Below are 20,337 nucleotides of genomic sequence, written 5' to 3'. Positions count from 1 at the left end.
AGCAGTACCATTCGTCTAAAAAACAAGATTTTACATCTACTTGTATTTTCGTAGTATAATACCGTCTTCTTGGAGGAATGGTGGAACTTCACTCTTTCGTGTGGCATAAACATGCTAGCAATTTGATAGGCAAAGTAAAAGCTGGTAAATTCTCACAGGTCTAGTGTGCACTGCATTCTAAGTTGAAAATTGGACATTGCTGAATACTGAGTGACCTTTTAGCTGAGGCATTCTGAAGTAATTTGAATAGCAGTATTCTTCAAAAATCTCTGAAACATTGGGAACTGATTTGTTTTACTTCCATGCAAATGAATGGGAATTTTCCTTTCACTTCACTGGAAGTAGGGTTGAACATTTCTTGAGTTGACCAGGACAAAGTAACATTTATAAGTGGAAAAAGGAGAGGTTTTTTTCAGCTCCAACAAGTTCATTTTTAAAAGGCACTTTGCTGTAACCATGTAAACCTATGTAACCCTACAGTTTGTTAACACTGAACTTTAATGAGTCCTGATAAGAAGCCAGTCAGTGGATATCCATTTAGCTGCTGATCTGAACTCCAGCTGATTGTCCTAGCAGCTGTGTGACTTCATTACCATTAGAAAGGCATACAGCCAAGCCAGCTGGAATCCAAAGAGGCTACTCAATTCACATAGCATGTCAGTTTTTTTGGTTTACGTATCAGAATTACAAATGACTAAAAAAACCAACTGAACAAAAAGAAAACCAAAACACCTACAAAAAATACTTTTTTTAAATGAAGATACAGTGTAAGTCAATGTTTAAAAGCATTATTATACCAAGTGGAGGCTATTTTGTCATATAGATGTTGGGGGTTTTTCATGCCATGTTATAGCTGTTTATATGTCTAATGAAAACTACACAGAGCATTTACACTTTTGGCTATAAACACAGATCTATCCTATAATTCCTCATTTTTTAGTTAGGAAAACAACATTTTTTGTTGTCTTTTGTATTAACGTTTTGAGAACACATTAGCTTCTCTTATTGTTAGCAGCGAATAAAGTCTGCTGCTCTTGGACGATTCAGATTTGTAAAAAAAGCCCCCAAAGCTGTTGTAATTAATAGTATTTAGCTGCAAGAGACAGTATGGCTGAGGAATACTTCCACTGCTAGCTGTGGATATTTTTTAAAAGCATAGAATGGTACCAAAGCCTTAACAGTGGCTTATACGTACAGCACACAATAATCTTCTGGTAAAAAAAAAAAAAAAAGAAAAAAAAAAGCCAAAAATACAAGGGAAATAAATTGTAATTTACAAGAAGGGAATGAAGGAAGACCTAGGAAGACCTATGAAACTCCAGAACTTCTTTTAGAGAAGTGCAGACTTACTTGAGTACTGTCTGCAATTTTGGGCCCCACGATTTAAGAAGATGGCTTGAGTGCTTACATGCATCCAGAGAAGGACAGCAAAGCTGGTGCAAGGGCTGGAAGGCACGTCCTTGTGAAGATCAGCTAAGGACACTGTCATTGTATAGGTTTGCAAAAAGGAGACCGAGGAGTGACTGCATTCCTCTCTATTGCTTCTTGATGGAGGGGAAGTGGAGAGAGAGATGCTCATCTCTTCCCCTTGGTATCCTGATGCATGGAAGTGGTGAAAAGCTGAGTCACAGGAGTGTTAAACTGAACATGAGGAAAGTTTTGTTTAAGGAAAGAGCAGTCAAAAACAGGCTTCCTAGAGAGAGGGATAGTCGAATCCCTGTGCTTGTCCGTGTTTAAGAGGTATTTGGACTACTCCCATATTAACATACTTTAACTTTTGGTCAGACCTGAAGGGTTCAGGCAGTTGGTCTAGGAGACCATTTTTTAGGTTCCTTCCAACTGTTTAATTCTATTCTAAATGGTCCCAGGACCTATTTTCCTAAGCTTGTGTCTAAGGTAAACTTTTATTAATGAATCTATTATATTCAAGCAAATCAAGAAGAAATAATTATATGCTTGAAACGTAGGGAAATATCTCTGTGGAACCAGAATGGGTAAAGACTCATTGTGTTAGTCAAGAAGTGTTATTCCTACTTCATATTTAAATTACTTTTCCTTGTACTGTGAAAGTAATCCATGCAAAATGGACCAGAAGGACTTTCTGAATTAATTCCTTCATTGTTAGTAGCCATATCAGTCAACTCTGTTCCTTGCATTCCTCCAGTTATATAGGCTAAATACCATTGGTATAGAGAACAGATGATGGGGTCTATGTAATCAGGAGTTAGAAGGAGAGGGTTGGTGGTCAATTTATGTTTGCTGTTTCTTCCAATATGAAAAGGGCAAGCACCAAATGAAGCTACTAGATTCCAGTTTCAAGGCAAGCAAAGTATTTCTCTATACAGCAGGCAATTAAACTGCAGAACTCTAAAAATTAAATTCAAGGAAGGGGCATTTGGTAAAAACTATTCAGCAGAGACTTTGGCTTTCAGAGCATATTTCAGTTTAGAGGGATCCTCTGAAGATCCTTAGACAAACATGCTACTTGTAGCAAGTGTGATCAAATCACTTTCCTTAGAGATTTCTGTAATAGAAGCTTGAACACCTCCAAGAATGGAGATTGCACAACTTGTATGGGCAGTGTTTGACTTGTTTCTTTCTTTGTTGCCTTTCATCCTATCCTGTGCACCTGAGTCCATCTATTTTTTCTGCATCAGTTAGCTGTAGACAGCAGTAAAGTCTCCTGTCACCAGCTTTCTGTGAGGCTGAACAAGTTGCTTCGGAATCTGTTCAAGTGGTGTGTGCTTCAACCCCTGAGCAGACTGCTCTCCCTCTGTTGAATCTATTATGGTATCACAGAATCCCAGGATTGGTCGCACTGGAAGGGACAATAGTGCTCCAACCCAGAGCACAAGGCACAAAGTTGTGTCCCGGCAGCTTTAAGTATCTCCAGTGAGGGAGGCTCCACACCTTCCCTGACCTGTTTGTTCCGGTGCAAGGTCACAGTAAAGAAGTTTACCTTCACAGTAAAGAAGTTCTTCCTCATATTCAGGTAGAACTTCCTGTGCTGCAGTTTCTGCCGGTTGCCTCTCATTCTGTTGCTTAGCACCACAAGTATCTGAACCTTCCCTTCAGATACTTAGAGATATGGTCTGTCCATATCGATGTCTTTCCGTTATTGAGAAGCCTAAGAAGAAAGAGTGCTCCCAGTGTGGTATCCCAAGTGATGAACAGAAGAGGAAGGGTCACTGCAGGGATGGTGGATACAGTCTTTCTGATGGAGCATGGGATGCTGCTTGCTTTCTTTGCTGTAAGGGCACACTGGTGACTCATGTTCATATTATAGTCCGCAGGGACTGCTGTGTCCTTTCCTGCAGATCTCCATGACACTCAGCACCAGCTTGTATGGTAGCCTTACTCCACTCAGATGCAATTCTTTGCATTTGCTTTTGTTGAACTTCAGGAGTTTCCTATCAGCCCAGTTTTTTAGCAGAAAGAAATTTTGGGGTCCTGAGAGAGTATACTGGGTACCACTTCATGCTTACCTTTCTAAATTTTGCGTTAAGAATCCACTTTTAAGCCCAACAGAAAACAGGACAATGGACTAGATGGAGTTACTGTATAAGGTCTGCTAAGGTTTCTTAAAGAATAGATACAAGTACCTCTTTGCAGGTCTCTGGCTGCCAAGCCATAGGAGGAACTTTCCTGAATGCTCCAGTGAAGAGGATGTAGTGGTATGGCCAGATGTAGTTGAATCATAAAACGCATGATTTGGAGTCAAATTTTGAAGTAACTGATATACAGAGGTTTGGGTATAGATCTGGGGTTTGGGTTCTACTCTTATAGCTAAGAAGATGAAAGTAAGGTATTGTGGATTCTTTCTGTCATTTAAATGCCTCAATGAAAACAATATTTCAGAGATCTTTAAAGCAGAAAACTTAATGAGACCTGCATAGACATTTAAAATCTGATGTCAGTTTGTCAACAGCTTCACTTGCAGCTCTGAACTGTATCTATAGATAGTCTGCTTGTGCTTTTTAGATAATCTTATCATTTCCTTTGGAGTCTGAGAAAATTCCGTATTTTCAAATTTGTTTCCTTGAGATAGCTGTATATCTATGTAATTATAGCTATATTTTGTTTGTTTGGATTTTTTTTGTTTGTTTGTTTAATATACACTATTGTAGTACTTGAGGAGTAGAAGAAAGATTTCTAGTGCCTGAAATGAATGTCTTCTCCCATTATACCAAAAAACCATGACCAACCAACCAAAACCACAAACAAAACAAAAAACCCCCACCAACCCCCCAAAATATAAAATAATATTATAGTTCAGTTGTGCAGTTTAACCTAAACCACATTTATAGGAAACTTGATTTGCAAATGGTTTTTGTTTACATTGAAACATAGGATTCAGTCCATTCATTGTCAAAACTGTAATTTGGGCATTAGCTGTGAATGTATTTAAATAACTTATTTAAATAAATTATTACTTTTCCAATTGCAGTGTTTGTAAACTCATGGAAATGTTGTCTTGAAGAAAAATTTGAGAACCAGACCTTTTGTCAAATCCAAGAAGAAAAGCACTTTTCAAAATACTATTGGTATGACAAAAGTACTACCCTCCTCCCCAGCAGTAACTTGTACCTATTTTGTGCTAGTACATTGACCATCACAGGAATGAAATTACCATTAAAGGGTTAAGTTTTAGATATCTGACTGCATCCACAAAAGGAGGAAAAAGGGACATCCAGGAAACTCTTGAAATCATACTTTTGCACCCAACAAAATGATTGCATAATTGTTCAGAAGTTTGTAAAGTAGATATGCTTAAAGGCACCTATTCCATCTATGCCAGTTGTAATTAGAAAGAAGACGTTCAGGTACTTTTGCATTCTAATTTTTTTTTTTGCCTGCATGTTATGCCTCCCAGATTTATATAAGACTTCGCAAAAAATTTATTTGTCATAGACTGTTGTTCTTAAAGGTGAAATTAGAAAAATGCTGTTTCAAAAGGAGAAAAAAAAGGGAAGACATTAGGTTAAATATTAATTTGAATGTCTACAATAATGGGTACATATGCTATTTAAGGAAGTCATTATTCCACTGTGCAGTCAACAAGAGTATTGATTAGAATTAATTCACTACAAAAAGTCTCCAATCATTTTTAACATAAGTTTTTCCTCTTTAACAGTACCCTGAAGCTTGTCTTTTTTCGTGGTCAATTTAGCAACAAATTTGCAATTAATCATTTGTTGATTGCAATGAATGGTCTGTCGATAATATGCAGCTTACATTGCTAAAAGGCTTATACAGAGCTTTATTGTTTTCCTTTTGTCTTGGGAACACTTTGTCTAGCTGTGTTTCCTAGAATGGATTTTGAATAGATATTTTGAAGTAACTCATGCCAGTTTTAAAGAGACACCACGGACTGCTCTGGGAGTATTAATCAAGATATGCCCTAACTTTTCTCTGGCATTACAATATTTGGACATCTGTTCTGACTCCTTACATGTGAAGTAGGACACATTGGCACAAATGAAGGGTTTCATTATCTTAAATGTCATAACATTTGTTTGAATTATTTTGTGTAGATTTTAAATGCTGAAATTGTAATCTTGGCTTTTTTATAGATTTCTTTGTCCTTTCTAAAGACTGTAAAAATTGAAGCCTTTTAAAATTCCATACGTAATTCTGAAAGCATAATTTACAATTTGTGCAATAACAGTGAAATTGATGTAGATCATACTTTAATAATTTTGAACAGTGTAAGTATTTTTACTAAAAGAAATCTAAGGATAAAAATGTTTTTTATTCCAGAAACAGAATTGTTGCCACAGATAATGTGTACATAAAGGCCTTTATGAAATGCCTCTTTGAGGAGCATTGACATAGATTAATTTATTTGGAAAGTAATGGCAGTTTGACTGTCAATTTTCATTTTACCAAAAGGAAAGTGGGATTAGCTCAGCTGCTTAGAGCATGGTTCTAATAATGCCAAGGTTGTTGGTTCTATTCCTGTATGGGTCATTCAGTTAAGAGCTGGACTTGATGATCTTTGTGGGTCCCTTCCAATGCAGAATAGTCTGTGATTGTGATTCTGAAATGTGATATTACATCCGTCATCCTTAAAACAGTATCTCAGTAGTGTATTTCTTCTGACTAGGAAGTGGCTTTGAATACAATGTACATAATTGAAACTAAAGGAAAGGTTACTTCTGGTTCCAGGCTTTTGAAAATGTTTGGAAACATTTTGTTTGCACTGATCTTTAAATTGCATGTGTTTTTTATAGGTTTTGATTGTTCATTAGCAAAAAAAAAAAAAAAAAGCCCAGTAGTAAAAGTAGGTTTTAGCTGATTTACATTGCCCTTATTAATGCTATTATTATACAAAATAGTTGCAAACATTAGAATAATCTTACTGAGATAATATCTGATGTCATATGGATGTGATATTTATGCTTGAGTAAAAGTTAACATTTGTCTTGGCTAACATTATAAGGATTACTTATTACTAACATCAGCAAGACAAGTGTCTGCTTACTGTGCAGCAAATTTGGGAATTCTAGCTTGTCATTTACTATTGATTACATTATTTAAGTAGTTGAGCAAAGCAGCACTTTACAAACAGGTGCTCTTTGATTTGCAAATTTATAAAAATCTAGGAGCAGCTTTCAGCCTACTGCATTGTTGTTTTTTAAGGTAAAAAATTGAAAGGTGATTTGATTATGCTTTCATTGAGACCAAAGATTTTATTTTTTACATCTTCTTTCTCATGAAGCAAATTGATTTATTGTCAAAAAGCGATGAGGTTCTCCATCTGTAAAATATATTTATACCATAACTGTCAGGCCTGTGGTTCAGAGAAAACTGCCCCATTCATGTTGTTTGCAATGAAGATTTGTGCACCTAACTTTGGCTGTATGCTTTAGCTGTCTCCTGAACTTACTCTGCTTGTCCTGCCTCTGCACAGCAGGTGTCTGCACCCTTAGTTTGATCACTTGGGGAATAACTTTGTACACTAGATCATTAATTTGGGGAATTGTACCCTAGTATTTCGTGTAAACAACTTAGCCTTCTAGAAAACCTCATATGCGTTGGAAATCCTGAGTAAATGGATCTTATGCAAAGAGTTTTTATACAGATATAGAATCCTCCCAAACAATTTGAGGCTGAGAATAGGATACTGGTATAATATATTCAAAGCTACCATGAAAGCCCTAAGTTGCTAAACAACCATGACGCACTGAGTCTGTCCAGATGGTTAGGCAAAAAGCATTATGCAAGTGCACTCTTGGGAGGGGGAATTTTTTTGCTAGAAAATTTAAGGAATTTCTCAGTTTCACTACAGTACTCTAGACTTTTTCACTAGTCTTCTGCAAATTTGGATCATTGGGATGTGAAAAGCGAGCAAAGGCATTTCTTTGACCCTCTGTGAAGGATTAATTCAGCACTTTAAAAGCAATTTGGACATTTTTATTTCTTGGGTTCAAAATTCTGTGCATGTTAAATCATAACAAAGGACTTTAGTGCAGTTTCCTGGGTTTCTGACCACATCAAGAATGGTATTTTTTATTTTGCTGTGGGACTGCTTAATAGTGAAACAGTTTTATATAAACCAAGAGTGAAGTACATAATTGGTAGTTTATAAAGTTGCTGGATGTCTTTCCCTTTTCGCTGGAAACCATTTTTAACTCCATGTTGATTTTGTTTAAAAAAAGTTTACAGTTCTCAGTTATTAGTATCTTTAGTACGATAAAGAACAAGTTTTTTGTTGTCCCTAAGTATTTTGATAATAACCTGTAACTTATTCCCTTTATTGCACATAATAGATTCTCTGTGGAGTAAATAAATATATTTAACCTCAAAGCATTTTAATCCAGAGTCTACAGAAATAGTGCATAACCTTTGTATGTCGTGCGCTGGGTAGATCATCACTGTAAAACGTTTTGCATATCTAAATTATTTATTCAAAGCAGCTATAGAAAAAGCTTGATTTGTTTTGGAAGGAGGATATATGTGAATTAATTTTGTAAAATTTGAATTCATCTTCCACAAACACATGTTTGTATTTGGACATATTTTAACACTTTTCCATATATCCAAATATTAAGTTCAGAAAAGGCATTTTGTTCTCTAAGCCGTAGAGTGTTTAGGTTGTTTTTTAATGCAGGTTCCTATTATTCATAGAGAATATTTTTTGAGTCCTTAAATGCTCAGTAAAATGGCATCTAGTTCCATTTTTTAGTCTATTTCATGTTTTAGATAGCTGTTACTGCAAAGCCTGGCCTTTATTTAACTTGAGCACAGCTGATATCACTGTTCATAGGAACTAATTATATTAAGTCATTGGGTTGACTTAATTCATATTTCAGAGAATATTAACCCCTTGTTTTTCATCAAAGTATTGGTCACTGTAGCATGTGATTGGTTTTTGCAGAAAACAATCTGACCACTTACACTGTGTATGAAAACAAGTATGCATTCACCTTTTAAGTTAAAAATTTTATTAATACTAGCAGTAAAGCCAGTATGTGATCAAGATTATCTCCTTGGGTGTAATCTCTTCCATCTAATGTTGTTGTGGACATAACATTAATTTAATTTAATTTTTTTTTCTACAGTACCTTTTCAGAGAAACCACTCTGATGGGAGTAAACTTGGCATGAATAGCTCATGTGAATCTATCTCTTTCTTGGAGGCTTCTTAGTTGACCAGTTATTTTCAGACTTACTGTCCAATAGGTTTGTCTCAGTTTGATAAATAACTCTTCTGCCATTTTGGTATTGTTGCCTTCCCACAGCTACCTCACACTTTGACAGATCCTTAGGGTCTGAACTGGATCTCAGGTGCTTACTGGTGCAAGGAGGTGGCCTGTGTTGGTAGAGGAGAAAGGAGGGAGTAAGCTTGAAGGAACGTTGGATACCTTATACACCTTGGCAAGAAGATAAAGGAGAAGGATTCAGAAAATATTTTGATTGATGCAAAACAAGAGCAAATGCAAATATTAAAAGTTAAGAAAGTTGCTTCTGTACCTTTGAGACAGAGCAAACAGGCTATATGAAAGATGTAAGGGAGAGGATCTTAAAAAGTTTGTCGTAAATCAACAGAGAGAGCGAGTAAATGTCTGTAGATAAATAATCCAACATCTAACCTTAATTTATGAGTATGTTAGGGTTTTTTTATAAATTAATATTTGTTTGTCCAATAGGAAAGATAATAAATAATATTGTAATGCAAAAATTTAAATTTCAAATAGAAAACATAATGAATGAGGAAAACAGTGACCTTTTTCAATTAAGAGAAAAATATTCTTTCAGAGTGTAAATCAATGAGAGATGTTTTAGTGGTTTGCATATTTCTTATAAAAATAAATACCTGCTATGGAAACAAATGAATAGCATAAATATGTATTAAAATTATAAGACTCTGTTGCCAAGGCTTTGACTAACAAGTTATGGGAAGTTGCTAGGGAGAAGTCAGGTGAACATTTATTATTTGATCCCTATCAAGCAAATGAGTGTATAAAATGGGGGGTGATACAAGATTTGGCTTGAACCCCATCGAGGATTTCAGAGGACTGCTCAAACTGTTGCGTTTCAGGCATACCTTCATAAATCTAAGCTAGGTGTGCTCACTTTCTTGTATGTTTAATAACAAAAGACCTTGGAATAACAATTCAGAGCAGAAACATGTCAATATGCCTTTTGGGAAAGTCCTTCCGAAGAGCCTTCTTCTAACTCTTAAGCATACTAGAAGGTTAGAGAAATCACCCTGACAATTTAGGCACCTAAATTAAGGGCCTACATTCAGCCCTGAGAGTACTACGCTAATGGAAACTTAATCAATGTTTGAAATAAAAATACTCACAGGGATTTATGTTTGTTTGGGGATTTTGGGGAGGTTTTGGGGGGTGCTTGGGTTTTTTTTTTATTATGAGTGTTTGAAAAATCATATTAGAGTACAGTTTTTCAAACCACTACACAAGCAGTAATTCTTTTTTAAGAATATTTGCTTTTTCCTCTAAGTTTTAATATTATGATGCTAATTAGTATTTCATAAAAAAATGCTTGGTAATTGAGCAAATTACATTTCTAAGAACTGCAGAAGTGCTGGGCATGAAAGTCTATGCATTCATTTCAAGCTAGACAGGCTTTTTATGTAAACTTTGTTTCTGTGCTTTTTATTGAAGACACCTGTGAGCCATTTCTGTGTTTCTATGAAGAACATCTAAGGCAACAACCAATTGCATTGCATAGTGTCGCCTATATTGACTTTCAGCCTAAGCTGTGTCCTTGATTGTGTTCTGCTCAAACTCATTTTGCAGGATAATTTGGGGCTATTTCAACATAGTTCTCTATCAGCAGTTATCAGAAATGCTACTAAAGGTTTACCACAGAGATCTTTTTAATATACAAGATATTTAATACACTGTCTATATGGCTATGTTGGCTAGTTGCCATGTGATCACTTTTCTCCTTCTCTATTTAGTGACCACATAAACACTTATCATGGACCTAGAAGAACCCTTCTCTTGTTACAGTAAATTTAGGGTGACCAAATATAAAGGAGGGAAGATGTAGCACAGTGTATCCTCAGCAGAGATCATCTTACAGGGTACATGTCCTCTGCACTGCGTTGAGTTGTGGGGCACATGACACATCTGGTCTGATAATAGCTTGTCTTATCTCCTAGTCTTGCACTTGATAAATGACTTAAAAATATAGGTACATAGGAATGTATTGTCAGTTTCTAAACCCCAACATAGCTCCTCAAAGGAAGTCCTTGAGATATTGGTACAAAGGCTTACCTTGTAGGACTGGTCCCTACACAGCTGGAACATGTGGTCACCCTGTATAAACTGATTGGTAGTAAATACCAAGGAGTCAATGGCTGTCTGTGCCCACAATTTATAGACTTATATGCAGGCAGAGCATTGGGGTGGCTGAGTTTTCTTGCACAAACACTTTTTTTTTTTTTCTGCAAAATGAATTCCATTTTGTTTCTTTGTAGAATCATCAGAAACTCAACAGAATTCTGACTTCAAATAAAAAGGAGATGAAATATGCTTACCTTTGAAGGCCTGTTTCAATTTTTTGTTACTGTTTCCAGATATACCATCCTCTGATCTTTTGTCTATCCTTTATAAATACTGTGGTTCTGATGTTCCATCCTGGGTTTTGAGAAATTGCCTGTTTAAATGAGTATTTAAAGTGTGAACTGTCACTTGACATGTACTGCTGAAATATATTTAAACTTGACCATCAGAGTATATCACAGACAAAATAAATAGCATTATCTTCACAGTTTCTGTGTTCTTCTTGAAAAGCTGGGAACACAAATTTCTCAGGTTTTGGTTCTCAGATTTTTTTCTTAAGAAAGTGAATTATTGGTATCTTTTAGTAAAGCTGTTTTAAGAAATGCTTGTAATCTCTTCTTGATCTGACATTTTCAAACTACTATCTTTCTAATCTCTACAGGCCCCCAAAATGTCAGTAGAAACTAATGCAATAATAGTATATATTGTTTCACCAAAAACTAATGTATTACTGAATATTTTTTTAATCCGTTTCCCTATCAGGTTAATTAATTTTATCAAAAACGTGGGAGTCACATGTGAACTGACAGCTTGATTCAGACAAGGCAGAACCTTAAGTTTCTTGACTGCCTTTTTCTAGACGTGATCATTCAATGGTTCAATATGTTTTGTTTATCTGAGATAACAGATAAAATGGAGGATATACCTCTGTTTTTTGTATTTTATATGTATGTATAAAAAGTAGAATGCAGAATTGTGAGGATGTTCATTTATCTAGAAAATAATTTCTAGAAAATAATTATCTACAAATTAATTTTAAGCCACCACAGCAAACTTTATTCATCTATTTTCAATGATTTTTTTTTTTACATCTGTGTTATACTACATTAATAACTGATGTGAGCTAACTGGTTGTTCAGGTTAGATTTGCATTCTGATCCAAAGATTACAGGTTGCTGAATTATCCCTTAAGCTTCCCAGCCTTGTGGATCCATTAAGCCTTAATTAAAGAAGCATATTAGGAAAAAAGAAATAATCAGACCATTTGTATCCAAAGAAGATGCACACCGGTCATTTGTTTGTTCACCAGCATAAAAATTATTATTTAATGGAAATTTTAATCACAGCAAACTTATAGACAGACATATATTAAATGCATTAATCTTTCTATAAGGTTATTCACAATGTATAAGGTTACTCCTCTGAAAAGACTGCTTCAGATTGCTTTCCGGTAATGCTAATACCCATTAAAAAGATGAATATATATATGTGTAAGTCAATCATAAGGTATTAAAGAGGTGTAGCAACTTAAGCTTCTTTTCTTCTTGGCAGGTCACTTTGAGAAATGTCCTAGTTCAATTAAAATATTTTTTCCATTTCCTAGGAGTAGATTCAGATATGCTCTGTCTGTCCTCTATCTTATCTTCACTGTCAGGATTTAAAACAAACCTGAGTGAGGTATAAGGATAGCCCAGCTCCTTCAGAGCCTGAACAGGTTCAAATGTAAGGGTACATATATGTGTATATGTCTGCATGTTCATCACATATATGTCCTGGTTGAATACTTGTGTGATGTAAAGGTACATTTTTTAAGAGTTGGTACAATTTTGTAGAATTTAAACTAGGATAAACTGCATTTTCTCTTCTTCAAATACACATTCTTTCCTCTCTTGTTTCTAAATGCTATAGTATTGTACCATCTAAACAAGAAAGGCATATGAAAAAGAGCACAGTGTGACAGTTTCTCCCAGATTAGATTGGTACTATGAATTTAGTTGAGAAAAATTATTATGTAGGCTATTGTCATATGACTTGTGAATGACAAAAAAATTTGTATATCTTAAAAAAGTAATGCAGAATTTTAGAATAGTACTGTACAACTCAAATATTCATATAATAGTCCCAGAAACACAAAATTGCCTAATTGGCTGCTTAGTTCTGCTTTAGATGCTCAGTATTCAGCATTACTTTGTGCCCAACATTGACTCTGATGCAAAACTGCTCCTGGAAAAGATCTTAATTCTTGGATGGTTTGTGAAATGCATTACAATTAGAGGTATAAAATGAGCTCTGTGACTGAATTGTGGATGAAGGGAAAGGTGATAGTTTCATATTAGAGTGATGCCATAAGACCTTCCTCCTCCTTTCATCTTGCAACAGGCTTGACAACATTGTTTCTTCTCAGATTATTATTATTATTATTAATTAAATGTTTGCCATTTTTAGGTATGTTTGCTTATGGTGTGTTACTTGTAAAACTGGAAAAATGAAAACTGAAAAAAATTGAAAATATTTAGATTCATATATAGTAATGCTGGAAAATAGTATTTCAGGCCAAAATGCAAATCAGTTTACTAATAAAAATTAATATGTAAATCCCAGAGGTTATATTAATTATGGACCAGTATCTGGCTGTCGAATGATTGTTGTTTAAAAATCCTATTATCTTTGCTAAATAATATCATGAAGCATGCAAGTTTACTTTACTGAATCCTGGGGTTTCTCTTTCACACTTGTTTTATAGTAAAATACAAAAATAATTTATCATATTTTCCTGGTCATTCACAATACCATGTACCAGGAAAGATCAGCACATTTTGCAGACTATATTTGGTTTACCATACCATTACTCTGTTTCTGTATAGTTAATTAGGTGATTTTAGTATAGCTCTTGACACAAAAAATATGTAATTTCTCTATCGGTCCAAACAACAGTTTTATGTCTAAACAAGTTGGGCAAGATGCCCCTACTTGAAATGGCTGAGTGAAGTGTGCTAAAATCAATCGTGTTAAGAATGTAGCCAAATATCTCTCAATGAAGGACTCTTCTCAGCCAGGAAACTTCTAATGGTTGGTCCTCAGTATTCAGAGATGGCATCTGGAATTCCTGCAGCTCTTAGGAGACAGTACTTACATTCCTACTCACTGCCAAGTTCCTATTACTTTCAATTCTTCCCACTGCTTTTAATTTACTTATACCAGTCAACTGCTACTGCCTTAACAAGTGCAAGAATACAGACATTTGAAAAACAGAAAACTCAATGTAGTTTCTTGGGTGGGTATTTTTGTTTGTTTGTTTCTGTTTTTTTCTCTCTTATCCTTTTTCCCCCTAAAGCAGAGGGTTGTTGTCCTAATGAACAGACAGCATGGGTTAGTTTTAGATTTTCTGAGAGGGGGAGTTATGGTTGGGAAGAGGTCCCTGTGCTAGGGAATCTAAGGACTCTACTTTGGATTCAATTGAGGGTTTGGAAGAACAGTTGGACAGTATAAACTGAAGGAAGCCTTAGAAGCTCAACTACTTTTGAGCTTGTCTGGGTGTAGTTACTTTCTAGTTTACAGTTTCCATCAATAAAAGTAGCTCTTCAGCAATGCTTTTAGTGAAGTTGACCTGATGTGTGCCTGTCTTGTGCTGTGCCTGTCAAAATTAGCTGGGCGTATTAATTTTTTTACCTCTCTGTTCATTAAGTCAGTTGATTCATTTTGGAGTCAGAAAATGTTCAGGGAGGGGAAAATTTTGATCAAATCAACCTTGCATGGAAACAACTGCCTGTTTGCCATCTGCAGTGGGCATTGATCCCTAGCTTGTTTGTGCCTTGCATTTATTATGCGTGAGTAAGCACATTAGCCTTTTCATTTCATTCATTAGACAGTTAGTCCTTGATTAGTGTTTCCTAGTCTCTGTCAAAAATGCTACTACTCTGTTATTCATTTTGTCTTGGGACTGTCTTATGCTTCAGCGTGTGGAAAATGAACAGTTAACTACAACAATAGTCCTTTCATTTCTTTTTTATATGAAACTGGCTAACAAATATACTTTCCTAATGCCAGCACATCTAATGTGGGATAAAGTATGAATAATGGGTCTTTCTAAAGTTAACAGAGTTATTATTTTAGTTCAGCTAGCAGGCATTGTTTAGAAGTATGGTGTCTCAGGGTTTACTGTCAGCTTTATTTAATCCGTCTCCAAGAACTGTGAGATCACCTGGATACTTGTGGATATTTGCCTTATAAAATTGCACATAAAAATAAATTTAAATTAAAAATGAGTGCAGTTTGAGAATTCAGCACTGAAAGTTTCAGACAGTTTGGATGACAGCAAGAACAATAAGGCATTTTTGACTAACATCATTCACTTGGAAATTTTGCTATCATTTCCTTGCAGAACAGTGAAATGTTGGGTGACAATTCCATTCTTAAATATAATAGAAAAATACATGAATAATTATGTGATGTGCGTAAAACAGCAAACTGTGTGCATCTTTAGAAACTACATAACAGGATCATAAAAAAAGCTGAGTACCTTGATGGAGTCAGTACATTTATTGTTGCTAACTGATTTGATCAGTGATCACAAGTTTTGCCTAAAAATTCCTTTCTGTGTTACATCCTTATGTAGATAGTGTGTGTAAAATGTTATGAATTATGTACTGCTTTTTATTCATAATTGTAAAAGTTTATTTATATGTTATCAATCTATCTGAACAATTTTACCTTTGAATTTAATGGCATTAAAGTTCAACATTTATCTTTTCAAAGCACCTGTGAGTTAGTAAAACAACCTTTGAAGGTTGGACCAGTCAGTTCTCTGGTGCATGCCCTGCTTAAGATTCTAGTAAATAAAAAACTTCTTTAAACACAGTGTTGAAGCCATGGTTTATATTAGTGGGCACCTTTGTATCTGCATTAAATCCTTGCTTATTTGTGATTTAGATTAACATTGATTTGTTTAAGTAAAAATTATTTTGAACAAAAGTTTTATTCATGCTTGAAATAATTCATAAATGATTTAAGTATTTTATTTGGGGGATTTTCCTCCAAATTCTAATTCCCATTGTTTGAAAATAATTTAAAATGTTGCTTGATATGACTTATACTGAATTTAATATTTCTCTCAAATTTTTAGGCTTTGTAGTTCCATAATTTATTAAGTTCACAAATAATAGGTGGGGAAGTTCACATATATATATATATATATATATATATATATATATATATATGGGAATTGGTTATAGTGACAGTTTTATTTGTAGCTTTTCTCAAATGCTATTTGCATAGGAGCTGGAATTCATTTATATTTCTTACTAACTGACCTTATATATATCATATATATCCAGAAATTTAAGACATAATTACAAAGACATGATCCAAATGGATTTCTCTGTGTTGACTATCCACTGAAAGACTCAAGAGTTGGTAGATTTCATACTCTCATAGTTAATTTAATGCATACATTGTAAAATCAAAGATTAATTCCCAGTTTGTAAAGTTTTAATGATTAAAATGAGAAACAAAAGTGACATGATCTGGATTGAGGAAAAAATTCTCTTCATACCTTCAAAGGAGATACGAAAAATGCTTTGAAAACTGATTCTAGCACATCAGTTCAAAATATTCTATTTTCAACAACTCCCACCAGCATAATTGGTTTATTCTCTTCTAAATATTGCACATTTATAAATATTTCATACAGCTATTTCATTTCACATACACATAATCTTATTTGATTATATTATTAAAATTATTTACTTAATTAAAAAATACTGATAAAATTGATTTCGTTTAAAAATACATTTTTTATATTAAGCAGTATTTCCCCACATGATTTCTCTTCTGATACACAGCAAATGGGGAGTCTTCTAGCAATTACTCCTATTTTCTACTCACTTTTAGAGAAAGCTATTGAATGCCATATGAAAATATCAACTTGTATGCATATAAAGTAACTTTGCTGAATGTGTCACTTTTACTAAAGAAATGGATTTCAAATAGTTTATTTGGTATTTCAACAAGACAGAACTTTTCTTACAGCAAACCTTCACCATATCTGGATATTATTCACTGTATAAAATTTGAAAACACTTTCACTGTGCAAAACTATCATGTCTGATTTGTAAAAAGAAGTAATGGAGACTGCAACAAGAATAATAAATTACTAGGTTGAGATACATCCCATTCTGGGAGCAATGTACCTGTAAACTTTCTAAGTGATAAGAGTATTGCTGTTGTTGAAAATGACAGTTCACAAAACACCTTACAAACGATATGCATTGTTTACAGACTGGGTCCTCTGTGTTGCAATTTTCCTGTCACAATAGATTTATGGTGCTTTTTTTTTTTGTCCTGTTAGGATGCTTCAATTGCCCACAGATTCCATATCATGAGAGAAAAACATCCAGAGAAGTTCAACAGTAGGTAAGAATCTAAAAATATATGCATATAAAAACATTTTTCCATGTTATTAAGATATGTTCTGTGAGGGGTTAAGTTTCGTACATCCTTTAAAATATTGGTACTTATAAAAGAGAGGAAATTGGTTCATTTTATATTAAGCATATGCTTCCAGACTGCTTGTAGTGTAACTTTTTTATATCTGGTATTTCAACTGAAATGAATGGCATTATAAATAAACTGTTCTCACAGGTGAAATGTTTGCCTTGTAAGGCTAGCATGGACAAGATGATGCATTGTGTTTGTGAGGATCCCTGAACTGACACTTCGCCATTAGGCACTGAAGAACACTTCTTAGACAGCTGCAGATGGTGATCCTTATGTTTCATTCCCACACTCACACTGATACATTGACAGGGGGCTCTTCCAGATATACTCTTAGTAAGGGCAAGTGAATGCCATTTTACACAGAATTGCTTTTATCATTAAACAACTTGTTTCTATAAAAAAGGTCAGGAATGAGACCATGCATCTGTTTCTTGTGTTGCTCTCTGAATCTTTAGTGCTATTGCAGAGCTTTTCTGGAGATTAAAAATGCGTTACATTTACTGTAAATTTAATATCTGGTTTGTTGAGTAGATAATATTCGTAATGCAACATTTATGTTTGTTTCTTCTTATTTAGGTAATTTAGCAAGTTAGTTGTGGTGGGTAAAAGTAACATTTCAGAAACTTTAATTAACATTTAAAGACACATGGGGAGAAAAAAGTAAGATACAACCTTATTTGGAATAAACAGAAAATGCCTAGAAATAATTACTAACACAAATATTTTGTCACTGTGAATCTAACCATAGACTGTTTAGTTTTCCATGAGGGTGACCTGGAAAGTCTTCTGTAGATGCAAATCTTCGTAGACCTTAGGATGGTAAAATATGCTGTTTGTGTTCACATTTAAGAGCTGTACAGAATGTACAATGTTTAAATATGTTTGAATATTATCTTGCTTACTTGTTTTTTTTTATTATTTTTTGTTAAAAGTTTCATAGCTAATAGTCAGAATGAGGGCTTTTTTTCCCTCAAATACTCAGTCTGCTTAGCATCTATATAATGACATACTGTGAACCCAAATGTGTATTTCTTTTTAACTTGCACGTTGTATATTTGTTTTCTATGACCCCTTTTTCCTAGCTGTGATGCTCCTTATTCTGAAAGAATTATACTATGATAAGATCTGAACTCAAGACTGATCTATGCATCCCAATGTACTGTACCCTACAACCAGGTCTAGAAGTATTAGACTTTTAGCAAAGGACAATATTCCAGGCCTTGAAGATGAAGCTAGTTTATCAGTGGTCTTTCTGCATATTTTCAGCGGTTGGCAATTATAATTTATAAAAAGCTCGGCTAAAAACATGAGTTTCAGATCAGATTTCGTGTCACAATAAATCATATGCCATTAATAACATCTGCTAGCAGACTCACCTTGAAATTCATCTATATTTTAAGGAACCTGATATTTCTAACATTATCTTAAGGAAATTAGTTACAAAAATATATAGTCCCAGTCCCTACATACTTTGGTAGTATGATATTGAAAGAACTTGAAAAAAGTGATGATTCTCTAGATATATAAAGATTATTCAGAAAGGTTATGCCTTTCTAAAAAACAGTATAAAAACTTGAGCAAAGTATAATAGAAACTGATATTTTTAAAATGTGTTTTCTTTTGTGTAGTGAGGAAAAAAAGGGGTTTTCTATTTTTGTTCAACAGAATTTTCCAGATGATGTTACTTCACAAATACTTTTTTTCATTACCACTTATTTGCCTATCAAAATAAGTCCATAACATGTTGCAGCAGCATTTTCCTGGAGGGTATGAAAAGAAACCCCTTTTTTAGTTGTCTGCTAAGCCCGAAATCTTAATTCACCAGAATACAGAATTTTCTATGCAATCTAAATTGTTTAGGCTCAGCAAGTCCAACTCAAATCTGATTCATAGTGGGCTCTGTAGTTAACAGCACCTGCTCCTTTGAAAACCCTACATTACTCATTTGAAAGTCCTACACTGTCATATGGGCATCTTTCTTGTGATTTAAAAAAAAAAAAATAATTATTTTTTGCTTTTATGTTAGTTTCCTCTTGCCTAATTTTCCAACATTTTAACTTTCCCAGCTATCATTCAGAGCAGGTCCTTGCACTGAGGTTCTACTCTGAAAAATGAACATGCAAAAATTTTCCTTACTGAAGAGAAGCTTTAAGTTTATATTGTGTGCAGAGGTCTTTTGAAATACACAGGTGTTGTATTTGCTTCAGTGAAGTAAGTTAGGTAAAGTTTGGAGTTAGAGAATCTTTTACATTAAATCCTAGTAATGATCCTCAAATTCCTTAGGATATTCCTTGCCACTCTGATCCCAAGGTCATGACACATTGTGACACTATGTGTGTAGAAGCAAAATCGTCTTGTACTTGTCTTCTCAAAATGAAGATGAGAGAATATTGCAAGACTTGGGCTTTTTTTAATGACTACTAGCCAATGTTGTGTCATTCATTGGAACTAGGTCACTAGTTCTTGGGAACTGTGTCATATTTTGAAATTCCACAGTCTTCATAGATTTTAGACACAAACACTTAGTATTATTGACTTATTAAAAATAAAAAGAAAGAAATAAATTTAGGTTTAGATTTCTAAATTATCTAGAGATCGTTAGACATAAGTCTTTGGAAAATCTATTTTTAAGTATGTATAAATACTCATACACTAAAAATCCACATTATCAATTGCTTCCTTTGCAATGAAGCACCTGGTTATTTGAGTTTCTTAAGAAATTTGAATCAAGTTCCTTTTTGAAAAGGGTCTTCTGTGTTCAGAAGCCTAATTTTCAATGAAAAAATACTTTATACACGCCTTAATACCTTGAAAATGTTATACTTGTAAGCTCAGATATGGAATGGCTCCATATAGTTTTCCAAATAAGACATGAATGTCTACCAGTGATTTTAAAATACACAGTACTTGTTCCTAAACCCAAGCCTGGAAGAGAAGAATTCTGGTGATGGTCAAATAGTCAAGAATGGAAGTGAGAACACAGTAGAGCATCCTGAGCTCTGTCAAAGACTGAATCTTTTTATGGAATTTTAATTGTATCTTTTGATCATTAGCACACTTCATCAGAAATCAGGAGTGACATT

General features: G+C 34.3%; 1 protein-coding gene across 6 annotated transcripts in view; it reads left to right on the top strand.

The window, feature by feature from the left end:
• The window catches only part of DGKB (diacylglycerol kinase beta), a 377,865-nt gene that overhangs the window by 223,973 nt on the left and 133,555 nt on the right, over positions 1-20,337 (top strand). For all 6 annotated transcript variants that reach the window (XM_088162387.1, XM_014894413.2, XM_088162374.1 and 3 more), the window contains one exon: positions 17,106-17,170. In XM_088162387.1, the coding sequence (XP_088018513.1) occupies positions 17,106-17,170 (65 nt within the window). The remainder of the gene's footprint in view (positions 1-17,105; positions 17,171-20,337) is intronic.

Source organism: Sturnus vulgaris, chromosome 1 (assembly GCF_052056855.1).
Source record: "Sturnus vulgaris isolate bStuVul1 chromosome 1, bStuVul1.hap1, whole genome shotgun sequence".
In the NCBI taxonomy this organism is placed as follows: domain Eukaryota; kingdom Metazoa; phylum Chordata; class Aves; order Passeriformes; family Sturnidae; genus Sturnus; species Sturnus vulgaris.
This window is presented reverse-complemented; position numbering and strand designations above follow the sequence as displayed.